General features: G+C 40.5%; 1 protein-coding gene across 1 annotated transcript in view; it reads right to left on the reverse strand.

The window, feature by feature from the left end:
- Positions 1-25,796, reverse strand: part of ANTXR2 (anthrax toxin receptor 2) — a 71,137-nt gene that overhangs the window by 14,410 nt on the left and 30,931 nt on the right. The window contains exons 9-10 of the mRNA XM_009710255.1: positions 21,892-21,961; positions 2,428-2,506 (exon numbers count right to left, since the gene is read on the reverse strand). Coding sequence (XP_009708557.1) covers positions 2,428-2,506; positions 21,892-21,961 — 149 coding nt within the window. The remainder of the gene's footprint in view (positions 1-2,427; positions 2,507-21,891; positions 21,962-25,796) is intronic.

Below are 25,796 nucleotides of genomic sequence, written 5' to 3' on the forward strand. Positions count from 1 at the left end.
AGGTGCAGCGAGGCATAAGCATTTACAAGAAACAGGTAAGATGTATGCCCCGGTGCCTAGATGCAACGTATTTTTTGTTTGTTTTTACTGCAGCAATGTGTGTTTGCTAGGGGAGGCTGTAACTTCTAACTCTTACATACCAACTAGCCATCAGCTGCTCAGCTATCAGAATTAGTGGAACAATTCTAGCAGTGACCCATTTCTAGCAGTTGCCCATCTGCTACTATGGAAACAGCAGTTCTCCTTGTATGGAGTTGTCTGCTGCAACATGTATGAAAGGAAAAAAAAGGGCAAAAAAAAAAAAAAGGATGATCAGAAGGAGGACAGTTTTTCCTGTCAATGCACATCAGTACTCATTCTGTTTCCTGGTAGAGAAAACTTTTGGCCACAGAGAAGCACTGTTTAGAGTACAGCAGAGGGAAGACAGCCGTACCCAGCAATTTGGTATGATCTGCCTTGCATCAGTGCTTTGCTTTTACCTATGTGCGCAATCTTAGCAATTTTTAAGGGGGCATGGGGACAGACTTAACATGTGCTGCTTTCTCTGAAAGGACTATGATAAAGAGAAAAGCAGTCTACTGTTAGTCTCCAGCATCCTCCTGTGACTGTACTGTCCTTAACGTTATCATGCTGAGAGGCTGCTTCAGCATGCTTTGGTGTAAGATTGAAATGCTTCTGAATGACAAAGTGGCCCTGAAAGACAGAAACGTGATTTGGGTAGTGTGTCAGCTCTCAATTCATTCAGGCTTTCTTCCTGAAACTGAAGGACTGACTCTGAGATCACTCTGATTTCTACAGTTACCTAAGTATTATGTTTTTAAATGAATAGAGGAAAAGTGACATTTCTTCTCTTTTAGGTTAATTACCTGCTAGCAATAAAAATACAGTTGGAAAAATACATGCTGATGAGCAGAACGTACTGTTCTGTATGCTTCTACGCCTGACAGGAAAGCTGCACTAAAGTCACACTTTAAATGAAACAAATTTAAAGAAACATGGTATCCACGCGCAGCACATTTTCAAAGCCTCCATGCCTACATAGCGGTATTGTGTCTAACTGCAAAAATTTTAACTGTCCTGGCTATGTAATACAGAAGAAATTAATGGAGAGCAGAAATGTGAGATTTGAAATTTTATATATTAAGTTAGAAAAGTCACTGTGTATGTGGTTTATCCTAGAAGCTGTTTTTAACTGTTTTCTATAAGCCTATGCTAAAACCAGAGAAGGATGTTCACACTACCTTAACCCTAAGCTTAACTTAGGTAGTCCAGGCTGTGCTTTGACAAAGACTATCATCTCCCCTAATTAAGAGTTGAGAGCCTACACTCCTTACTCAGACACCAAAGTTAAGTATCTAAAGTTACGTAGCGTGAGTATCCTCCTGTAGGATTATAACAACCTTCCGTACCCAGGCTGAAGTCCTAAGGTTCTGCCTACTCAGCTTCAGCCTGCTCCCACCAATCCTACTCAGTGGGACTGTGCTGGAATGGGACCCCAGGTGACTCTGTCACACCTGGCTCTTACGGTATGATTATATTTATAGTGAGCAAGTCTCTGATGGCATGGAAGGTTCCCAATATTTTGAAAGCCACAGCTGCACACTGTGCTAAAGTAATTTGTTGTAGTATACTTAGCAAAATACAATTCACAAGCTATAGAAAAATAAGCCCTGCACGGACAAGGAACACACAGACACTGCTTGGATCTCAGGACAGAGCGGCTGAGGTAGCACAGGAGAGGAGGAGACTTCCAGGGCTTTCCCTCTATGTATAGTTCTGCATATGGTCTAAATCAGCAGCCCCTGAAGCAGCTACCAAAACAGATGCAGCAGCAATGAAAGGAGCAACCCTTGTAACAGAGCCTATGTCAGAAAGCAAAGGTTAATCTCCCAAGCCTGCCACATAAGAGATGGCTGTTGTGTGTTATTACGAAGTCTCAGATGATACATACAGCAATACTTCACTTATGTGGGATCTTGCAAAAAAAGATCTTCCTAAAATAAAGCTGTTTGCCACCTTAATGGGAAGAATTAAGGGAACTGTTTTCTATAACTGCCAAAAAAAATCTTGTCTGTAACCCCCTCCCCTCCACACTTCATCAGGGAATTCAGAACACCTGAAAACTTTTTGTTGCATGTAGTGCTGTTATAAAACAGATTCTAAGCGTGTCTCAAAATACAGAGAATGCAACTTAGGACATATATATATGTATTCACCTACATATTAAGAAATCATCTATCATTAAATTATGTATATTCTGTATGTGTCTGCACAGGTGTATTTTTTCATTAGGTGGATTTGTGCATTCTAAACATCTAACAGGACTTGCCATGCGTTGAGGTTCTCTGCGGTGAGAGTTGTGCAATGGTAAAACCAAAAAAGAAACTGAATTTCAAGATTTTACATTGATGTTAGCCATTTACTTACACACTCTGAAGCAGTGATTGTTAATGAGCTGGACATGAAAGACTGCCCTTCATTCAAACTCACCAAAACTTCCAGAGTTCTGGAAAGAAAAATAAAAAAAAAAAAAATCAGCAGACATAAAACAGTCAATAAAAGCACATACATGCTACGGAGGCACTTGTATGTACAGATTCTGTTCAACAGAGGTTTTCCAGGAGAGGAAAATGGGGGTTAGGGCCTCTGAGCTGCACTAGATGTCAGAAGTAACTTCACAGAAATCACAAAACTAACATGATTACTTTGTGTTATCATTTCTAGAAACCTCTGATGACTTTCAAGTGATCAAGATACTTAGCTGTCACAAGGTTGGACCTTGTGACTTTCAGAAACCAATTTTTGGTCATTTCAGACCAAGCCTTCTTTTCCTTGATTTGTGCTACTTAAAATGAACAATAGAGTCTCCCACGGGTACTGTGTTGATTACTATTTGGCAATAATTTTAGTCTTCTCGACAGAGAGCTATCTGAGCAGAGAATATCCCTTCTCTATTCCATGTAGCATAAAATACTCCAAAAAGTTTTACATAAAATAAATTGAAGTCCAACTGTGAAAATAACATTGTTTTGTCTGTTCCATAAACATCTCTTTAGACATATGCAGACATTATGGATAAAAATGTTGGATAATTATAAATGGTCAAGACTTTCTATAAATAGTACATAAACACTGCATACAAATAGTATGTGGTTTACATTTTACAAATTAACCCTAGAAGAAAACAACACATGGTGAATGTTAAACATAAGAAGACTCTTCAGCTTCTCTGGCTTGGATTCCCAAGATTCAGACAGTTTATATTATGCATAGATGTAATTAAATAAAAATATAGATATCCATGAACTAAAATGATTAATCATTTATACCATTCTTCTATGTCATGGATTTTTATTCTGGCACAAATGCTTTAGTCAATATGGAGTTCAAAGCTATTTTAACTAATTTGGCTAATTTCTTTTTTGGTTTTAGTAAAAATGAAGTAAGTTGCTTCCACCACTAAACTCATTTTTAAATGATCTCTGTTATGAATAATTGATCTAACAGAAAGAATAGCTCTAATTTACTTCTAATTATTACTGGAGTAAGTGAATCAGAACAGATAAAAATAAAAAAATAATTCAGTTCCCTTCCAATGCACTAAATAAAGCAAACTATACCAAAACTTTTGTTAGTTACGAATTTTTTTAATGTGAAGCTTTTTTTTTAAATTATTTTCAATGTTTTGCTTTGCCACTTTAATGAGAAATGCTGTGGGAAATTTCAGCATGACGATTCTGCTGAAGTTTGACTGGCAAAACAACCCTATTGACTGTAGCGAGAGAGGATTTCATGCCGTGCCTTTTCTTGATCAGAGAAGGATTTAAGTACATGCTGAGCTGTTGAAACACAGCCCCAACCTTGACAGGTGTCCCTGAAGAAATTCGTGTGTTTAAACTCTCATGCCTTTTGGAGATTAAGCATCATAAAGGCATCACACAAAGCGTTTTTCTGTCCCAGTCACTAACCTACGGTCCAGTTACATTAACGTGACTCTTTCCAGTGTCCTGGGGTCACATCCTTTTGCACCCTGGTCATACCACTGCATTAACCATGACTGTACAGGTGTAACTGAATCATAGACTCATAGAATACCTCGAGTTGGAAGGGAATAACTGAATTCAGCCCATAAATACTGAAAAATCTGCAGCGCGCACAGAAGTATTTTTGGATGGCAACTTTTCAGTTAAGCAGAAATTCAAAGAGGAAAGATTAATCTCTTAAATGCTTCATTTCCCCCCTTAGCCTTGTCTTTTTAAAGCATGACTTAAGAGAAACACGCTACAGGCTCTGCACCAAGTTTTGAACTAGGTTACGCCCATGAAAGGGCATTCGTTGTGGTCATGTTTCCTGAACATAAAAGCTATTCAGCCTTTCCACTTTTTCTAAACCTTCCTAAGTAATGGTGGGTGCCTTCCCGCTGACTGATGCCATAATTGAGATTATATTGCCTGGTTCAAAGTCTGCTGGCACGGTAAGAACCCTTCCAACTGCTCTAAATCCAAATGTAGTGCACCACGTAATTTTGATTTTTAAATTAACATATCATGTTCTTTAAGAACCTAGATCCTTACATACCTCCTGCATTGACTTTATTTCCAATCATATTTTAACTGTGTCTAAATACATTGTAGGTTTTCCTCAGCTCTTTCATCTTTGGTTGGAATCATTTCTGTAGTCCCTTGTTGGGCAAAACTCCCACTGAGATCAAAAATAATTCTGTCTATGCGCTAGTGAAGAACTGCTGCACTTGTCCAGTAACATCTGACTACAGTTGCTGCCAGCTACTGGCGTCGAATTTCCAGAATGCTTTCACATGCTCGCTTTTTCCCCATTTCGTTTTTTTTTAAAAAAAAAAAAAGTAGTGAATGTGAAGCCTCAATTTCCTGTGGGTTTTTTTCTGCTATCCAATCAATTCCCTTTGCTGTGTGGCAATAACATCCTTCCTCCTGACCCATGTGTGTTCTCATCAGTCAGGAATATTTTCTAACATCATTTCACAGTGTTTTTTATCCTCCGGCAGTTTGTTGATTTGCGTGATGTGCTACTACCAGTCCCAAACCTATGTAGTTGAAAAGGAAGATGCATCAGTGGATGACTACCGTTGCCAGCACTAGCAGGCACTATCTGAAATGTCATACAGTCAGGCTAGCATGTTTTTCAGCTGAGCAACTAGGAAACAAAACACATTTGAAGCTTCAGAAGAGAAGTGAAGTACTGTTGAGGCATGTTCTCGCTATGCTGGAGGTACCTCTAACTGCTACTTATGTTTAATTTCATTCTCCTGTATAAATGAAAAAAAGCCTACAAAAAAAAAAACTGCTAAGCCCACTGAAATGATAATATAAATTATTTCATATAGATCTTCATAAAAGTAGGCTTCCACATATCCCTCAGATCTTTAGGAAACAAATTACTTCTTTTGCAGCAATGCTTCCTATACTCACAATCTCCAGGCTGGCCCCTCACACCCTGACGGGTTCATCAGCAAAAACCTAGGTACACATCGTGGCTTATCCTGAAGGTGGATATTCTAACTCGCTGAAATACTGCATTTCATATTAACTGTTCAGTGTGTGAGAGAGAGACAGCGTATGTTGGGAATTCCTGGACCTGTGACTTAGGTCTTCAGCTTTCTTGGCTTCCCTAGAAAAAGTCCAGCTTTCAAGAATTAACAGTTGATCCTATTAAAACTTCTCACTCCATTTCTCTCTTACACATTAAAGCTTGAAGCAGAAGTCACTCTTTTTTTCTTCTACCTTCCCTGTGTTGTGCAGCAAACTACATACTCCTGCTGTGATACATATTCTTTTCTTAAATTTATAGGGATGGTTCTCTCTTGCCTTTGTATGGAACATCTGTATTAGTTCTTTTCCAGCAGTGTTCTGGAGCTACCATACTTGATGCTATTTGCTACTGTGAGCTTGATGAGTCTTGGCTGAAACATGTAAGGTTTGTCTAATTTAGCTGTTAAGAAATGATGCTGTCTTTTTAGATGGTCTTTGCTAGCAAACTGAGCAAAACAGGAACCTGGAAGACGTTTGGATAAAACACTCCAGAAGAACACCTGAACCCATGCTAAAGAAAAGGATCATTGCCAAGGTATCTTCTGGATCTTGAAACTTCCTTGAACTCACTAGGCTGTATGAGAAATTTTGTATAATAGCTAAGATTTCTATGTGGACTAGTGCCCATGTTTACACCTTACTGTTTGCAACATAGAGCTGGCCTCTGTTTATGTCCACTGACAAGCTCCACTCCAACAGGAATTCCCAGATGGACTGAGAAGTGGTAATGTTACCTCTACTGTCTTCTACTAGAAAAGGCAGCTTTAAATTCCAGCCCCACCAAAAAATGTTTGCTTGGCTGATGTGCTGTGTTCCAGCTCCATTCACTTATCTAAATAGTTTACCTGGGATTTAGGAGAAAAAAAGTGAGTAGGCATGTCTGTAATCTATTCTCTTAGGCGATGTGCCCGAGTCCCAGAGGGGTGGTGTGCTGAGCGGGCAGGGTCACCGGGACACAACTCTGGCATTGTAAGCTCTTCTTCTTAGCTTCAGAACACAGCCACACTGAGGCACCAGGTAAAGGGCAAATAAACAGTTCTTCTTAGAGCACATGAGTTGGTCGAAACAGATCTTCAAAAGTGGCACAAAAAAATCTCAGTCCAGCAAAAAGACCCAGGAAGAAACTTGCCATTAACTGAACAGAAACATACTGTAAAGTCTGCTCAGGCCAGTTACTGAAGGCCCATTACTACAGACAGTTATTAAAATGGGGAGCTTACCCCTGGTTTTAGGAGGTGCCACTGAGCAAGCTCCTGTCACCCTCCGGGACCGAACTCTGCTGCCAGCGAGGTCTACAAATCTGATCCTCATTCACAGTGACACCTCTGTACAGCATGAAGGCCCAGAAAAGGGCACCAATGACACGTGTGTCTCAATGAGAAGGGGGCCCACAGCTCACTGACTCCCACGGACTGCGGTAGGAGCGGGTTTCCAGTCCCTGGTGCCATGTGTCACCTCGCTACTGTTGAGCTTTGCATCCCTCCCAACCTTTAGCTGTCAGACGGTCTGACAAATATCCCAAGCAACAGGCTCACTGAACACGTCAGCTATCAACGCAGATAAAATGCAGTAGGAACAACTAGTTTCCATATCAAGTTCCATTCTGATACACAGCTGCAGGGATCAGCCATTTGAGATTTTCATAGGAGTTGATCATATTCACTCAGTTCTAGAAGCCACAGAGTGAACTCATACAGATAATTATCTCATCTTCAAAAGGATGAACCTGTCAACATACAAAATCACTTCTTTCCTGGAATTGTCATGTCTGTAGGGTATAAGAAATGCGGGTTTTTTTCATTTCTTTAGCATCCACCTGTTTGATGGGCTATGTGTACTTCTGATTCATGTAAACGCTACCCCTTCAAATTTGCAGTTCCAAAAACTAGATGCCCTATTTCTTCTACTCACTAATTCACAAACATCCAAGAGAAGATGTATACATAAATGTATCCAGTGTTTACTAGTAACTGTCCACATGTGAGACTTTTAGCTCAGCACTATGCATAAATTGCAACTATTTTTTATATAAAATGACATTCAGCAGTGATTCTGGTTTTTTGGGCACCTTCATTTCCCACTGGTGATTGTCAGTATTTTGTGAGTGTCAGGTTCCTTCCATAAAGCTCAAATCAGCTAAGGGCTGGACCAGCCTGCGTCACCAGATACATGTCTAACTCTCTAGGCCTCTGGTGATACTGTTTTCTGTAGACTGGAGGAACACAATTTAAAGGTTTATGAGACTGCAGTGATTTTTCATGACAGGCTTAGCTCACAAGGGAAGGAGCAGCACAGATTTTTGGTCACCTGGCCGTAAGACCATACCTTCAGTCTCCCTGGTGGAGGTGATCAGAAATGCCTCAAAAATGTCTCCACAGGCACTAAATGCCTGGTTTTGCAAGTCTGTGTGGCCAGATCTCCCAGCAATTATTTATGTGATTTACATGACTACACCCATAGTATCTTAATTGCTTTCCAAAGAGTCAAGGGAAATTGCCTCTCCTCCTGCGGAGGTACGTAGAGAGAGTGAGACGAGAGAAGAGAAGGTGTCAGTGTCCCACCCTAGCACCGACACGAAGACCATGCCGGGGTGTGAGGCCCATGTCCGAAGCCTCGCTGTGCTCCATTCGCTGTGAGCCTGGTCACACCCAAACAGCACAGCTATGCATGCAAGGGCAGACGGTCCCTGAAGTAAAGCAGACCTTTTGACGCAAACCTGTTTTTTGCAAGGAAAGGTTGGATGGATACCAGTTTTGTACCAGCACCGAACAAAACCAAGTGATGAGTGCTTGGAAGCTGCTGCGGAACAGAGTATCTCCTCAGGTCAACCCTGAATAAAACCCATAAAGACTCAGGAAGTGTAAATGTTGATGTTGCTGTAGCAACGCAGGAAGCCATCCTCCAATGCCCAGCTAAAACCTCGCTTCTGCTGCGTGACACACTCTGCGTGGGTCATGGTGTGGCTTTCACATCTGTGCACACGGGAAGGGGAAGCAGACCCTGAGGGTAACAATCAGAGGTTCTAGTAACCAAGGCCCGCTCACACCGTGCACAAATACTGAGGCCTTCTTGCAGTTATACCCGAGCACACAGGGAGTCGACCAGCTTCTTGATGTCTAGCTTGAAAAACACAGCTGCGGGAACGAGCCTCCAGGGAAAGGCAAGTGCAGCCCTTCATACCGTGCCTCAAAAACATGCAGCAGTGCCCAAATCCAGCATCTTTTTAAGGCTTTTAGCCAGGATGCTCATTCCTATCTTCTGATCACTTCTGACACAATACTTGAGTAAAGTGGAATCAAAGGGATGGCAAACTTCACCTAATAAGCACGTGTAATTAACATGCTGTGCAGATACTCATAAATTCTATTGCTTTTTATGTACCAGAGGTCTAATGTGCCATCTTCCAGTGGTCCATACTTTTAAAGCTATTTCATTGTAATAGGAAAACTGTGGGGTTTATTTACAGTTCATAGCCCTTGCTCAATGTGGAAGGGATTCTCCTATGCTTTGTCTGTGAAGTATCACTTTTTGGATGGGAATCAATCCTGGAAAACTTAGTCTGAAAAGAGCTTTTTAAAAAATGTTCTTATTTATGACCAAAGTTAACCACAAGACTCTTGCAACTTTAAACGGCATCAGTCATGGCCCACTGGCTATTCTAATAAATAATTTACCAAAAAAATGTAACTTGAGAAGACCAAACAATTGCAATTCTTTCTTTCCTTTATGTCCACTGCTGTTTTATTGTTACAGAAGAGGAACATGGCCTACTGCCATATGTCACTACAGCTCTGGTCTAAAGAATTTCATACCCTATGAAATACAGCTGACATTTCAATCCACAGTAACCTATTTGCAAAGTATTCATTTGCTCCTTACTTTATGAGTATCCAATAAAAGACTGCCATTTTATGACCCATTAAAAAAGATGAAAAAAAATTAAATAAAATTGTGAAAGACATTTGCTGGAAGTAATAAATAATTTACCTCCAATTTTCACGCACTGAAAATTAAACTGGCAACTGCTCAAAAAGTTACTAAAATTATGGTGACAAAGGTGTTTTAGAATCTATATAGTAGAAAGGAAAAAATAGATCTATGTATTTAAAACGGTGCTTTCCCTTAAAAAAAACGTACCTGCAGGAATTAATATATAGCTTTATTACAAATTTAATATTGCTAAGCCAGTAGTAAGTGTGTCTGTGTTCTAAATATGTAAATATTTATATATTCTAAATATCTAAATGCATCTCTGTGTGTGTTTGCATACATATATGTATACAGAAATCACACTCTGGAAAATCAGTAACAGTGGTGAGAGAAGGGTTTGGTGGAACTACCAATTCAAGTATAATTTTTCACGTGCCTATCACTTTACCCCCATGTAATTTACCATCCCCTACACAACAGTCTGGCAGCACAGAGGGGTGCCACTGTGACCATACTTTATTTTGACGGTCACCTGAAGGATGGGGAAACTGGAACACACTGTGACTGACAATGGCATGTTCAGATTTTTAACACAGAAATATTCACTTTTCACAGCTGGAGCAAATACAAGATGGCATTCAGTGCAAGTATTCTGTGGTTTAGAGTTTGATGGAAAAGCTCCGATCTCACCTCAGGATGCAGACTGAAATTTTCAGTGCCAGGTGAGGCAGCCTCTGTCATGCCAGCCCTCATTTTCTGCCTGAAGGCTGAAAAGCAGGGGTAGTGGCATACACAGGGAGACAACTGATGCTCAGCTATAGGGTAGGGGAGACAGCCATAGGACTCTGAGCGACAGGTGATGGTGTCTCAGTGGAGTCAGCTCCAATCACACTGTATGGACACAGGGGTTTCATTTGACCAACTTGAGTTTGAAATCATTGGCCATTATTTGCTGTGGATACAACTAATGTTTGCCCACACATTCTCACCAACCAAAGCACATAATATCCTTTCCCCTGTTCTCAGTTAACAAATACTCCAGGACCACAAATCTGACTCCCTGCGTCTAGGGACACATCCCTGCAGCAGGAGGAGGCAACACAAAGCCACAGAGGAGGGTATTTCAAGTCCATGCTTCTGGTTTTGTCGCTCTTCCTAGGTCAAAAGCCCCAGCTGCATAAGGACACAACAAGTTCCCTTGGAGCAGGGTTACAAACCTTGCCTGCCAGTGTTCAGTGCAGTTCCGCTGTGCCAAGGCTCATCTATGCCTGGGAAGCATAGGAAACAGTTTCCTCGAGTTGATGGGACTTGTACTGGGGGACAGTTAATAATTTGCAGTTACGACAAATGATAGGAGTTGTTTCCCTCACACCAACCACGCAGGCATAAAAAGGAATATTTAACTATTTTCCCAAGAACAGCAGGACCTGCACTCTGTGTAAATCGTTATGGTGTTTTGGAGTTTTGTTAAAGAGTTAGTACAAGCTCTTCCCCCCCCGCCCTGCCCTGCCATCCTTTCTTAGTGTAGCTTAGCACTGACATAAATTCAAATTAGAGTTCCCTTAGGATCTCTCCTTGTTACCCCAAAACTATCTAGCTTTCTCAGCAGAGTGTTCAATATACTGTCTATTTGGGTTTGGCTTTCCACGGCAAACGTACAGAAGTGCAGAGATATGTAAGCATTTCACTGCTGGGAAGTGCTAGTGAATTTGAAAGAACTGGAAGCCGGCAATGAATTAGCTCTGATCTCATGGAATCATGGGAACCTGCAGTAACAGGATATGAAATGTCATTATTATGTTAAATTAGTCTATTAATTCAGCTCAGGATACTATGTCCACTGCATAATATTAAGCACTTAGTTCTGCTCACGCACTCTTTCTTAATGCTCTGGGAACACTGTGTGCCCTATTGAGGAACGTGAAGGACTGCATTAGAAATTACTACTGATCTTAACATCAGATCCATATGTCTTAGGAGCCAGTTAGCCTATACAATTCATTGAGGATGTTTCCATCTGTGAATAGTTCCCATTATCATCTAATTGTGTCAAACTAAATGTATTTCTAAAATATTTTCAGAAGTTAATATTTATAATGGACATTAAGCCTAATCCAGACATATTTCTGGTTTCCTCCTACCTGAGTTTATTTCTCTAGCTGTTCTGGAGGGGGCGGGGGAGGAATTGTACCACGTGAGTAACCAGTGACTGGAATCCATACTCTTTTTTTATTTTTGTTGGAACAAAATTCTTGCATAGGAAAAAAAAAAACCTTAAGTGCTAGTGCCGAAAATAAAAGCATTGCTAAGTCTCAATGACTTCATAAAGAAAGGAATTCATCCAGGTGGGAGAGGATCTGATTCACGTCAACTCTCTTTACTCCGTGCTCCTGGGGAAGAACAGCTGCTTATGTTGAAGGATAATGTTTAATAGCAAATCAATGGGCCTAGTTAGCCATGAATACATCTATGATGGAGAAATATTCCAGTCACCTGAGCACAGAGGCTCTGCAATGAGAACAGGTGAAAACAGTCTGATTTAGAGATGGGAACCCACCAATCTGTGAGCAAAAGGAACTCACATGGTTGACAGGGGCAGCGCAGCAGGAAGCCAAAAGAGGACAAGCATTCCTCACTTCCTTTCTTCTGTGGTGTGGGGTGGGGTGTTACATCCCCTGTGTTAGAGGACTGCTCAGCTACTGTGGGCAGGGAAGACAGAAAGGCTTTTTAGGAATGCCAACACGCCAAAGGAAGCCCAGCATTTGTCCTGATGGCTGGTACCTCCTTTTCCAGCAGTGGATTGCCTGTTTTCCTTCATTGAGTGCTTCCTAAGGTACAGCTGCACAACTGGTTACTGAGAGGTAACTAGTCATGTGGGTTTATTGTGTTTTGCCTTTTTATAGTAATGACTGCTATTATCTGGAATGTGTGGTATCTTAGTCTACAAGCTACCTCTTAACTGAGAAATCCTAGCGAATCGTAATTTTAATTGCTCCCCTTTTCTCTGGACAAGGTGTTCTTCAAGCAATATGTAGTCATAATGTAGTTTACAGACTGAGGACAAGACTTTGAAAATGAGTCCTTAAACCCACACTTGAATATTTAAGTAAGTTGCCTAACTTTCAAGTGGCTAAGTACTCATCACATGCATTGCCCCTTATGTTAACCAGTAAGTTAGTTCTGTGGCCAAATTAATCTCTTGCTATAATTATCACAGAGATTGTGACAAGGCTATTTAGTTAACAGCACCACAAAAAAAAAAAAGGTAAATGTAACTTCTTGGTTGGAAAGAGAACAGAAACTGCTCAACATAGCCCATGCAATATTAATCCCTTCTTAAATGACTCTGAAAGATACACAAGTCAAATCTGCAGCTTGCATACAACTTCCCTTCTTTGGCACTTCTCTGTGCTTGCAACGTGTTTCCCAAAATTTTACCCTTCTCGGCCAAGGAGGAAAAAGTGATAATAATAGTAATTCCAGCCATAGCCATGAGAAAGAACACTAATTGTCTCCTTCATCTGGTTTATCAGCTACTCACTTGCATGTCACAAGAAAACTTGTTTAAGTTACACACAACTTTTCTCAATACTCCTTAAGGCAGACAAATGAATGTTCCACTCAAATTAATGAACTTGACAATGTTAAGGGCTTGTCTGAATAAACAGATCATCTCGTATGTTTATCTACACACTCTGGAAATGACATGATTTTGTGTACGAGTATCTGCATGCAGCTTATGTGGGAGATATACCTCGTGTAACTTGTGAAGAGCATCATTTAAATATACATTTAGACTTATTTTGTAATAACACGTTTAGAATTTCTTAGCTTATCTACTTTGTATATTCTTTCCATCTGGTAAAAGGAATGCAGAAAGACAAAGGCTAATTTTAACTTACAATTGTTACTCAGTTACTACATAGCACAGTATTGAAAGGCTGCAATGTAGGATGCGCGCAGCAGTGATTTTCAGTTTTTAAATATGCGCATTGTAGGCAGTATGACTGTTGAATGGAACCTGTGTGCGTGACGGGTATTACGGTGGCTGCGGTGGCCTGTTATGCCAACACTGAGCAAATAAGATGTGAGAATTGGTGCTGGGTTAGGTCTACATATTAGCTTATTGCCTGCTTGTTTTTTTTAATGCTTGCAGTGTTAGAATGAAGTACAACTGTGTAATCGTAACAATAACTTAATGACACTTTTTGTGTGGGAATGTAAATCTGCTTATCATTCACGCCCAGCCCCCATTTGCACACATTTCCACAGGCATTCATATGCCTCCTTTGAGAGAACTAATGATACTGTATCAGCTCTCTTTCTATTTAGATATTTATTTTATATTTGCTTGAAGAATCGGGCCAATGTTTTTGAAAGCACATTTAACTATACCATATGCCTACTTAAATCATCCCCATCAAACAAGTTGTAGGATGATGCTCTGGTTCATTCTGTTCTGTTTTCCCTTCCTTCACAATGTGTTTATGTATATTTATCCAATTTGTTCTGTTCTTCTTGCCAAATTGCAGGTTTGAGATCTCAACTATGCAGGGGCAGCTGTGCTATTGTTGATGCCTTACAAAACAAAGGTCACAGACTGAGCCTGTATCACTAGAACTAATGACAGCTGCATGCTAGCCATTATGGTATAGGCACAGAATGATCAGGGTTCATGGACCCTCTGAAGTAGGAATAAATCTTACCTTGCCCTTTGGTAAGCAAGAACTCAAGTCTCATTTTTAAGAAGTAATGTTTGTGTAAATTAGCCTCTTGCAAAATATCCTGCTGTTTAGTTTACTGACATAACTCCTTCCTCCAACTTGGGGGGGGTGGGGGGGGTGGACGGACTTTAAGCAGCCCTGCCACAAAAAGCCAAAATCTGAAAAACAAAATGACAGCTGAGTTGGAAGGAATGATCTCTTTTGCATGTAACAAATTTCTCACTTCTGAGATTGATAAGAATTACCAGCTGTTCCAGCCTAGGAAGCTATATTGACCACATAATGAAGCAGGCTACCACAAGATGACATTTCCTTCAAAAGAAGGTTGTTTCCAAACCTAGCCCAGCAACTCCAAGTAAAGAAAAAGCTGGGCAGGACTCTTTCAAATGCCCTTTGTTTGGTAAGAGAGATCAATCTGCAAGGCTTGTGAATTCAAAACCATTTGCTCCTTGGGTGGCCTGACATTTTATTCCTTCTTCTCCTGCTGCCTTTCAGCCCAGAAGCCAAGAGTCCAAAGTTATTTAGAAGGGTGTTTCTTAAAGCTACACGTAGCTTTTGAAATACCAAAGAAGAGGGAATGTAATAGCTGGAGCAGACTAACGAGATGAGGCACATGTCTACAGACACAGCTCTGAGACTGTACAGCTGGCTTTGAGGCTGTCTGTCTAAGGCTACTTCACCAGTGTGCTGTTAATTATTTAAGAGAGCACTGGGGAAACTACCATCACATCTGTCACCCACACACAGGCAGAACCTTCACTCACTGCAGGACCAGATGTGTTTATTCGAAACATGTACTAACTAGCTACTTAATGGGTTAGAATTATTAGCCAGAAGTTAATTAGGCAAAGGTATTAAACATCAGTCACCTTACAAAGCATCACTTTTTTAACACTGCTTTCACTTTAGAGCTATTATCAACCACAGGAAAAAGGAGGCAAAAAGTAAAGATCCCATAAAGGAGCTGCAGTAAAAAATAGATTTATGAAATCTGATCACTGTGTACTAATGAAAACAGCAATGCTCCAGGTAATTGCCCTATGTGCCTCTTAATACTGCAAGAATACTAGCACACGGGAGAAAGCAAGGCGTCTTGTTTAAAGACCTACAGGTGTTGGAGAAGAAAAGGGAATTAACAGTGGCAAAAGTTTTTTCTTGGTACAGTCAGGTCAAACTTGAAAAAGGATGGCTTCACTGCTTCTGAATATATTTTACGCATCCCCAAGGATGCAAGAATTTGCGTGGTATTCTGCCTGCATAATGAACTCAGAAACATTGCTGGCCAATGTAACATGCTCTTGTTCCCCAAGAGGTGAAATTCAAAAGTAATTTTTAAGTTTCTGGCTGCCAGGCTCATGTCACAAGAAGCAGTGGATGGAGTAAAGGCATAATATGCTCTGTCTTTGGGCTGGTCAGGGCAGGGGGGGAAATAGTTAGGATCCTTTGTTATAAGCCTGCCATGACAACCATTTTGTAGAACACTTTTCAGCTGCTCTTGAATGAGAGCAGCTGTCTAGAAACCAAATGAGGTAATTTGCAGGATGGAGCCCACAATCCATTCATCTTCACTGTGTCTGTTTGCTTTCATGTGTCCATGCTCTTCCTCTTCTTAAATCTGGTGCTGGTATTAATAAAAATGACACTTCGAACCCGGAAAGCAAGACTCAAAGTACCACTGTTCCATTGTCATGGAAACATCTTTCACTCAAAGCACCTAGAATTAAATAAGAAGCACGTGCTTCCTCTTCGTATTCAGAGATTGTTTCCCAGGGAGGCAGAAAGAGAGGGCAAGAGTGCCAGTGACAGCCTGGGTGTGAATTCCTGGGCTTTCAGCTAGTTTTAGTTTTCACCTGCATAGCTGCTGTAAAGAATGTTCAAGGCCCTTGAAGCAGTGAGCTGGAACTTCTTGGTGCATCCTGTAAACTGCAATGAATACATTTTAAATAGAGTCCCACAGTACTGCTTTACTTTGAAGCGTTTTTACATTAATTTGTCAGAAACTCATAGGAAGAAATGCACGGGATTCACGAGTCTACTTCTCCAATTGCACAGAGCTACAAGCTCTTCCAGAAGACAGAACCTTGACTTCCCTTAAGCCCCTACTGAGAGATGCTCTCAAAGCCATGTTTAACTTGAAGCTTGTGGTTAATTCCCATTGTCCTCAACCCTCAGCCCTGGATGTGATTCACAGCAAAAAGCAGAGCAGCTAATTCTGCCCTATATCTGTACTTCAGAGATTCAGATCATGCTACCAAAACTTTGGCCAGAGAATGAGAAAAGTCTTGCCTGCATTCAGGCTATCACAAGCTACAAAAAATGGTATATATAAGAAAAGGAATGGAGCTTGTTTTAGCACTAGCTCAAACAAAAATAGAGGGCAGGTAATGCAGATTGTCAAACATAAACAGCCAGACAGCATTACTAAACATTACAGGGCTTACTTTCTGCTGTGGAAGAAAACAACTGATTTTCTAAAAGTGAACCAGAACCCCAAAAAAAAAGGTTTTATTTTGGTAAGTAGAGAAGCTGAGAAACTTCTTCAGAGGCAGACACATGGATGCAATAGGTGGTTAAGCTAGTTCCTGAATTAGGTTACTTAAAGGCTGAAGGTGCTACATAAAATAAGGAGATGGCTACTTCTTTCTTCCCTCGTATTTTTATTCCAAAGGGCTAAGGGATAATATCCAAGTTCTAAAGACAGGATCAAAAGGAAATCAGTGTTAAGACCTGAGAAGTGACAGTGCAGAAACCCCACAATGGTGTTCATGTTTCTGAATTCCCTCTGAGCTGCCATCCCATTCACAAACGAGTGCAAAACAAGCAAAGCAGCTGTTGTCAACAGGAAGAACAAAGACTTGAATGACACAGGCTCCTCCTGTGAGAAATCTGGTTAATAGCCAAATAAAAGCATGTCTCCAGGTAGCATTTGCAGCTCAGAAACATGAACCAATGTGCTTAGTCCTACAGAGCGTTTCCTACTATGTTTTCTTTCTAGTACAGAAGTTCGTTCTTTTTCTTACAGTTGTAACAGTCCGAGATATTTATTCTCCAGTTACATTCAGAGTCTTGTAAGTCTTGCGCAATAAGGTTAATTTTTCCCTCAGTAACTCCTTATTGGAATGTCTGGATAGGAAGTACATTTAAAGTTACCACTAAACTTGTGAACCTTTGCTGTTGCCAAGAGCTCTTACTACTAGCAACACGTAAAAAAAAAATAAAATCTGATGATTGCTAACAGATTATCTCATGCATTGTTGTGCGCTTTGTTTCAAGTGAGCTGCACGCTGGAGACTAAACTTAAGTCATCTACTTTGAAACTGGACATAACTAAGAATTTGGGAATACAAGTATAGTAATTTTACTTCCTACTGCACAAAAAATAATTCCTATTTAATCTTTTGCTCTTTAAGTGTCACCAGCTGTTCATGTTGGACAGGATGTAGGAAGGGATATATGCAAACTGAAGCCAACATGATTTGAATAGAGGGCAAATAAGGTCATCAAAAAACACTACTGCCGACTGCACCATCTCTGCATGCGATCTGATCATAAGTTCAAGGTAACTGTGAGCAAGGTTTCACTTGCACTCAGGTTTATGTTTGGATTTGTCCTTTTTGGCTTTGTTATTCCTTAAGCTTACAAGCCCAAGGAGAACAGATATTGCCCACTTCTGACCTAGGGCACCCCTCAGACAGGTAGAGTCAAGTGCTGTTCACCACAAGGGTGTCACAGTGTCACTCAACTGAGATGGAAACCATGTGATACTTAAAACGAAAGCAGTGATCCCACTAACCCAAGGTCTGCCCTTCTGTTGGTGTTTTGAAACACATAACCAATACTTTGTACGTGTGCTCAGATAGACTTAGTCAATGAGTTTCAAGTTATGAGAAGCTTATGTATCTTGTTGGACTGAGGGGCAAACGCGAACTTCATTTTGTGAGCTAATCTTGGAGCAAACACTGTATGAATTCAAGTGCAGGATGCATAAAGGAGGAAGCTGGCCAGCAGCACTGCACCTGCATTAAAAAATAACCTTCTGTAGTTCTCTGAACTATTTTAAGAACAATAATAATTTCTCAGCCTGTTGGTATGTTTTGAATAATTCACCACATATCCTAGACCTGAATTTTCTTGCTTTGCTTAGGTGAGTATCTGCACAAGATCAAATTGGATTTTTTAGTAGCCATCAGCAAATCCAAAATCTCTTACTGTAATACTCCAGTGAGAAACTAGAGTTCAAACAAGCTGAGGTAGTTAAGCAGTAGACATGTAAATACTCACGATAAACATTTCAGTAAAATACTGTATTGTTGTGCTAGTTTAAACTTTTATTACTGTCATCCACTCATCAAATAAAAGAGAATTTGTAAACGTTCACGAAGTAAGAGAAATGTATCTTGTTCTGATAGTCTTTCCATTGAAGGCAGAGGGGATTTTACCCCTGGTTTAGAGGAATGGAAGCCATCTGTTTGTGAAGTCAAGCCTACAGATACATTTTCTGAATGCATACTCAAAGAACTTAGAGCAAAATGAAGAGAACAAAAGTGGAGGTGGCACAAAAATGTAGATTTATAAAAATATACCATTTCTTCCTGTACTGGTCTTCTAAAGAGACAAGAGCTCCGTTTTCTTTCCAAAGTACAATGACTGCAGAAACATTTAAAGTAACGGAGAGGTCTCTGAGTTTGATTCCCTTGAGCTGTAGCAGGACAGCAAATTCAAGCCTGAGCTAAAAAGGGGACCTGATTTTCTCAAATATTCTGCAAGACCCTAAAAATACATGGCTTTTAAATGGTCAACACAGTAGAATCTGAATCATTTTTAGTAAACCAGCTTAGTTCTAATGTTACACTTGCCCTCACAGTATATAAGCGATCTCTCAAAGTACATGAAGCAAAGCAATTCAACTTGGGTTTGTCTCCTCATCTTTTTCCTACAGAGTGTACATGGTACTTTTCCTTTCTGGATTACTTCAATACTTTCTAACATTTTTTAGAATGCATACGTTGCTCGTGTAGAAATCCCAAGTAATTCTCATCTGTCAGCTAATCAGGGATCTTTTACAATGAGCTGGGTTTGTAAAGCAGACTGTAATTTTGCACTTCAGAAGTGGCATGACAAAAAGGTATTTTAAATGGCACAAGCAGCACAGCCATGTTGTCACATAACCTAAGGACAGCACGTCCATCTGCTACATGGTACTGTGAGAAACATAGGCTTTGAAAAAAATGCTTGGTTAAATCTACAGCTGGCATTTTGGAGGCTCTTAACTAAATGCAGCCAGCAGCTGGAAAGAAAGCAGAAATACACAATAGCATAAGTCTAGGAGACCTGGGGTTTACCAACCCAGCTTCTTGGATACTTTGGCATTTTATCTATTCCCCATGGGTTTCTATTGTTCCGCATGTGAAAACTGCAAATTCATCAGTTAACAAGAAGTGTCTCCAATTACAAAAATATAATGAAACCTGTTAAGTGAGTCTTTACCGTTTATCCAGAAACAAAGCTGCAGGTCTACAAGTCACAAAGCTAACTTTGCCGGCTCTTAATTCCACTAAAAAGAGCGCTAGAAAAAGAGCAGACTGGTTGTTGCTACATTAGCGACTAATAGCAGCTCCACTACATGGAGAATTGCTGGGAGTTATCCAGCGATAGTCTGAGCCGTGCCAACGGAAAGTCAAGAGTTCAAGTATGTACATATCTTTCATAGCTGTCAGTCTTCTGCATAGCAAACTGTTTATCTCTGGGCCAAAGCTGTAACTACTTCAGTACCAGGTGATGGAAGTATATTTCACATAATAACTTCTGAAAAAATTTTTTTTCCTGTGAACCTCCACAACTTCACCTGAATTGTTCATGCATTCTTCCTTACAAATGCTGCTGAGAAGAAACATGCCGTAATTAGGTGCTTGATCTACACTTCAATTACAATATGGTGAGTAGTCTATTTCAGTAATGCTTCACAGGCCAAACAAGCTCTTCACAGAATAAGAAAAAATGCAGCATGTTCAAATAACTTCCACTGTGCTTTAATCTATATTATTCCATGCATTTCACACTCATTTGGCAGGACAGGCTGTTTATGTACTCTTGGACTAACAGCGTGTGGAAAAGCATTTACAGCTTCAGGTCTTGGGGCGCTTAATACTGCAGGTCTAACCTGCTACTGTTGTTCTGCTGTAAGGTAACTCTGCTGAAATACGTGGCGTGGAGAGGAGGGGTTCTTAACCTGACTGATTTACATCATTCCAATGACAAAATTAGTTCTCTTACAGCTGCACATGCTGACTTGTTTTAGCTGACAGCAGTTTGTTACAGCTGTTTGGTTGTACAATTGGCACATAACCACATGCAGCCTAGCTCAACCGACAACGGCGCAACTGCGCTGTTTAAATGCACATAGTACAACATCAACATTTCACAAAGCTATGTAAAAGGCAACTTGAGTATCAGGAAAACATAACCGCATTAAAAACTTACCCCTTTCTCTGCTCTCCACGTAACTCTCCTGCATGCTTGTTTTCCCTGCATTGCCACAACTTAACGCTCCCTCTCCAAGAGGGGACCTTTGGCTGCTGCACAGAGGCTACGATGCAGCTCTTCTGCAGTGATTCACCCCACCCTCTTCCACTGGGGTTAATCACTTAAGTTTTTTTTCTTCTACTGCTTTCCAACTTTTCCAGGTTGCCATTTAATGCACAAAACAGATGTGTATTTGGGTTTTTGCTATCAGTCTTACAGCACAACTGAGGCGGTTGATTGTTGCTTGACTCGGAAAAGTAACTACTGAAAATCATCCATGCAATATGCTTAGTTCCTAAACTGCTAAGAATTGCCACAGAAGAATGACAATGAGAGCTGTAACAAACTGCTGTGCTTCCTACTGGATTAATATTAACCTCATCCCAAGTAACTCTCTGAGAAGAACTACTTGCAAAACAGTGAGGAAGTCAACAGCCTTTGCACTCCTACAGGGCCAAGATCTGACATGCAGTTTTCTGACTTCTGATTAGCTTAGAATTTCACAAATCTGAACAATGAAGTTGAAGTGATCTTAAAAGCCTAGGGCATGTCTGAATTTGAGAGGAGGAGGGAAGGATTAATTCTCAAAGGGCCAGAAGTAATGTGCAGCCATGGCCAGTGACACTTAGAATAAGGCTAGAACTGCAGTGTAGCCACCGAGCTGTTATGAAATTGCGGCTGTTGTTAAATTAGTGCCTAGTTTTATCATTACATGTTGAGCAGTGGTACGCATCTTGACATATGATTTTAATAATAGCTTGTAAGTGTCAGTGATAATGTAATCTATTTAACAATGAGCCTAAAGATTATCCAGAAGAGAGCATATTATGCCCTGTTAAAACAGCTAATCTGCATAAAACTTATGACAAGCCAGACCTTTTCAGTGTTTAATAAACTGGCTGAATATTCATTTTTAAGGCACTGTCCAAATTGGTTTGGTCACAGATGACTATTTAAAGCCCATTACAAAGCTGGCAAATACACCAGGGAAATAACACAAGAATGGGGGGGAAAAAAATGCAACAACAAACCACCCCTCATAAAAACAACAAAAGACTGCCTCTAGCCAAAACCTGTCATGATTAACACCAGCAATAATGAGTCCAACTCTAGCAAAACATAGGATGACATTTGTTTCAAGTACTTACTGGCCACTTTTGTATAGGACTGGTGCAGGGCAGAGCAAAAAATCGGATTCCACCGTCTTTGGTTTTTCATCTGAAAAAACAAATTACATGAGCTTAATATACTGTGCTACTTAAATGAGAAGCTGATGTGTGAACCTGCTGTAGAGTCCCTTCCCTTCTCACAGTATGCTGGTTACTGGTTTAGTAATGTCTGGAACTTGCAAGCAATGCAGGCCCAAGTTAGGGAATAAAGCTGCTGCTTTTTTAAAGCCGCACCTTGAACATACAAAGCCCGAGTTGGCTTTAAATGCGAGCATGCGCCCACATTACATTGCTTACTTTATTTTACTCAAGTCAGCTCATGCTCTTCCAGAGAGAGAATTTCCTAGAATCGAGATTATTTTTGCAAAGAGTGAGAATATTATTAGGGGTTTCCTAATATTGGAAAGATGAAGGTTTGTTGCTAATTAGCTCCAACTCTGTGCATTGCATTCAAGGACTATTTTATCAGTTGCGATTGGAGTGCCTATTTCTCCAGTGTTTCTCGTGCTTTTGAGTCTCTAGCTGTCTGCAAATCTCTTACACTTACAAAGCATCTATTTGTAGAGCACCCTGTCCAGCGCAGCACTCCTTTTCCGCAGTTGTGAAAAGGAGAGGAGAGAGCTCTTTAACCTCATGCATTTGGTAAGCTGGGAAAAACTCTGCTCATGTGTGCAGAACCATCCTGCCAAACTTCCCCATGGTAGGATTGTTAATCTTCATACTGGCTGCTCCTGTAAGCATGGACTATTTCCTGATTTAGGGGTGAGAGCAGATAAATGATCTGCCAGATAAACTTGGAGATGACTCTGTCCTGCATTTAGGGAACAGGCAGACATACAAGTAGTTCAGGGGCAGCTGAAGGAGGAGCTGTTAGCATAAATGAGCTTTTCTTATGTGCTATAATCTGTACTGACTGCTTGGCCTAGATTTGAGGCTAGTTGTGAGGTGGGGAAGAGGGATTAGCACATTGCCATATGTTTTTGTCTTAATGATATGTTTCATAGATTATTTTTCTATCCCACAGCTACATTTGGCAGGTTTCCTTTCTAGCATTTGGTAATGGTTCTTTATAAACGCAAAAAGAGAAACATGCCAAATGCATCTTTTAAAACCAGAAGAACTGACAAAATAATGGTTTGCTCTAAGGCTGGTCCCAAAGTGGAGCCCAGGCTATCAGCAAGGGGAACTCCAAAAATCAAGTACATCCTCATGCAAGTACCCTCCGTTATGCCCTCAAATGGTGAGGGTTCTGCTGAGAGACTGCCAGTTTTTTGTAGAGGAGAACGCAATGTTGCAGGGACAATTTTCCTTTTCTTGGGACCATCTCCTTCCTCCTGCTACTGCTCAAAGCACCCTTCCTACCTCTTTGTCCATCCTAGCTCCACTGTTCTCTTTTTAGGTTTCCTCTGAGACAACAACACTTGGAGCATATCAGGGGAAGGATCACATTAAATTTCCTTATTTCCTTCCTATACTACTCCCTAAACATTTGCTGTTGTCCATTGCTGAAGATGAGGACCTGGGCAGGCTGCAGCAGGCCTCTGGCAAGACCCCATGCAGCAGGTTGTAGTTTTACACTGCAGTGTCTAATAGATACATCACTATGCCATTCCCCTCCCTTCGTGTGCTTCAGTGCACCCTTTCCTGAAGCCAAGGGAAAAAAAAATAGCAGCCCAGAGATTTAGTTGGAATTTCTCACATCAGATGCTAGCAAGTATTTGGGGGCTTCATCCTGTCCAAGTATAATTGTTTCTACCATGGCAAAGCAGACATACACATGCCATACAGCTATAAAAGTCTGAACAATCAAAGAATTAGAGAAACCAGAGTCAGAAAACATTTCAAATGATCGTTTAAAGAAGGCAACGCACTTCAGACATTCTTCACTGACATTCATCTAAGCTGTTAAAAGGCTTTCTAGGCAACCTATTCCAGGCCTGAGAAATGTTTATGGTGGGAACGATTCTCCTAATACTTTACCTAGATCTGCTACAGAATTTGAAGCCTACTGCCTCTTGTTTTCTTCTCAGTGAATTGGGAGAGCCCAGCTTACTATTTTCAGCCCTGCAGCAGCCCATTCTTAACAATTACTTTGGCCATTCTTCCTTTCCTGTAGATGTAACAAACTGAACTTTTCTGTCCTTCCTTACAGCTTGTGTTCTGGACTTCTGCCTGTTTGTGCCAGCTTCCTCTGGACACTCTCCACAGTGGATTCATCCCCCACTTGTAGCATGGAGCACATCAAAACCCAAGTTCCCAGGGGCTGTCGTTGGCACAGCCCCAAATTTGAGCAGCACCACAACCTAACAATCATTCAGTACCACAAGCTTATTTGGTGTATGCTGCTAGCATTGCTACTAAATAATGCCAAAACTCTTAGTATGATAGTAGCTTATGGAAAATGGCTAAATCCCTCCTTAACTCTCATGTTCTATAGGTCCTCATCTCCACCAGTACCTTAATACACTCCATCAGAAGATCCTGATTGGTACGAATGCCACTACAAACATAACCATATTGATGCAAGCCTCAAAACACTCATGTGAAGAAGGTATGTGCTATTGTTTTAATTTCCCAAATGGGCAGACTGGGGTGTAGTGAAGCGACTGCTCATGGTAAACAATAGGTCAGGAGCAAAGCAGGAATAGAACTGAGGAGCCCTGATGACTTGCAAACCAGTCACTTAAATGGAAATTTAAGTTCTAATTATCTTCAGGTCATGTAACTGATGTCTCAACTATTTACTTCAGATAGTGTGAAATTAATTTTATTCACCTGGAATTAAACTAGTCTGTTTCCCCACTTCTCCAAGAAAGGTACACCATGATAATAAATATATAATTGCAGCAATAATTTTGCCACGTTCCAAATTCTAGCTCTATGAAGCAATTTATGCAACAACTTTTAAGTAAGCTATAGTTTAACATAGGAAACAAAGGTGGCAACTTTAATTGAAACGGGAGGGAAATTTATACAAGCAGAACTTATTTACACAGGTTGCCTTTATCCAGAATTACTGTGCTATTCTGTTATTCTTCCAAATTACTTTAGATATTTAACAGGCAGGAGAGATTGGCAGCCCATTGAAGTATATATGATATACAGAGTAAGGAAGAAAATGTACTGGAAACATATATTCAATTGGATAGGAATTTGAAACAGGCTAATATAAAAGTCAGACAGTAGGTAGGGAAAAAATTAGTTTGTTTTTTTCCTACAAGTCCATTTTTGGTCATTTTCCAGTCTGGCTTGCTTCTAAGGGATACTGCTTAGAGCAAGAAGTTGGATGTACTTATACTAGCTGTCGACTTCAGTTTCTGGATATAAAAAATGGCGGAGGTTTCCATTAATGGCATTTTTTCCACCATCATCTACCTTGTGCCAGTTCAGGGAACAGAGCAGCAGAAGGGGACTAATCCAAATTCTGGCATGACTTTTCATCTGCCCTGCTTGCAAGTAACTCACTGAGCAAGGGAAGACCAAGTCCTGAATATTTTGCTGAAAATTAAATTCTCCGTGAGCATACTTACTTAATCTGATAGCAAGAAGAAAATAGTCTGCACTACCTCACAATTACTTTTAGACCTTTTCTAACTTCTGCAGCATTCCACTCAGAAACATTTCCCCAGTGACACTAGTAATTTGACAAAGGAATAACTAAGGATTGTAACATCTGGATGATGGTGAGTACTAATAACAAAAACAAAAAAAATTTGCACACACACATATATCCCCCCTCAAAAATGAAAAAAAAAAAAAAAAAACAACAAACACAAAACACACAGATAAAGCTACAGGGAAAGTGGCTGTAAAAGACACCACACCACTCCATCTGAAACAGAATTCCTTTCCACAGGTGAGGAAACGAGAGTCCAGCTAGGGAT

This window comes from Cariama cristata, unplaced genomic scaffold (assembly GCF_000690535.1).
Source record: "Cariama cristata isolate BGI_N322 unplaced genomic scaffold, ASM69053v1 scaffold9051, whole genome shotgun sequence".
NCBI lineage: Eukaryota > Metazoa > Chordata > Aves > Cariamiformes > Cariamidae > Cariama > Cariama cristata.